A 703-nucleotide genomic window follows, 5' to 3' on the forward strand; every position below is an offset into this window, starting at 1 on the left:
GAGGTTTGCATAAGGGAAAACAATGTGCTCCACAAACTCACAACTGAAATATCTAACCTGGATACAAAGCCAAACAGCTTCAGATGCTCAGATGGGCTGGAAGGGACTGGATTCAGCAAGTCCCTGATCCGCACTGATCCAGCAATTCCAATTCCAACCACCACAGTCCCAATCATTCTGTTAGTCTAAATTAGAGAGAGAGAGCAAAAAAAGATCAGAAACAAATTGATTTGCCCCTTTTTGGACACCAGAAACCCCTACACACTGTCCATTATACATCCATTGTGATGGTGAGTCAAAAGATACCCTGATGCTGTGTGTAATTACATCTTCCAGGATTTAACAATGATCAATACCTCACATAATTGGACCTAAAGGTTCTCATCATTCACAGTTCTTGCACCAGATCCAAAGCACAAGGTTCCTTCCTCTCTCCCAAATGGATAGGCAAAATTTCAGTAATGAGAAGTTCTTCCATTTAGATAGTACCTAATATCCTGATGGAGCTCCAAATGCTTTGCAAAACTAATAAGATTTTACATAAGCTAAATACTAAGATCACGTCCCAAGCTTCTGCAATGCAGCCACCTCCAGGGCGCAATGCTGACACTAACAGTACACAGCAACACGGCATAAAACTTCAGGACTTTTCCAGGAGGAACTACTGGAGAATGCTAGTGCCAAGACAAACAGTCCATTTGGC

General features: G+C 42.1%; 1 protein-coding gene across 1 annotated transcript in view; it reads right to left on the reverse strand.

The window, feature by feature from the left end:
- Window positions 1–206, reverse strand: part of BLVRA (biliverdin reductase A) — a 15,608-nt gene extending 15,402 nt beyond the window's left edge. The window contains exon 1 of the mRNA XM_014526948.2: window positions 58–206. Within this exon, the coding sequence (XP_014382434.1) occupies window positions 58–176 (119 nt within the window). The 5' untranslated portion in view covers window positions 177–206. The remainder of the gene's footprint in view (window positions 1–57) is intronic.
- Between the last annotated feature and the right edge of the window lie 497 nt (window positions 207–703).

Source organism: Alligator sinensis, unplaced genomic scaffold (assembly GCF_000455745.1).
Source record: "Alligator sinensis unplaced genomic scaffold, ASM45574v1 scaffold1467_1, whole genome shotgun sequence".
Lineage (NCBI taxonomy): Eukaryota > Metazoa > Chordata > Crocodylia > Alligatoridae > Alligator > Alligator sinensis.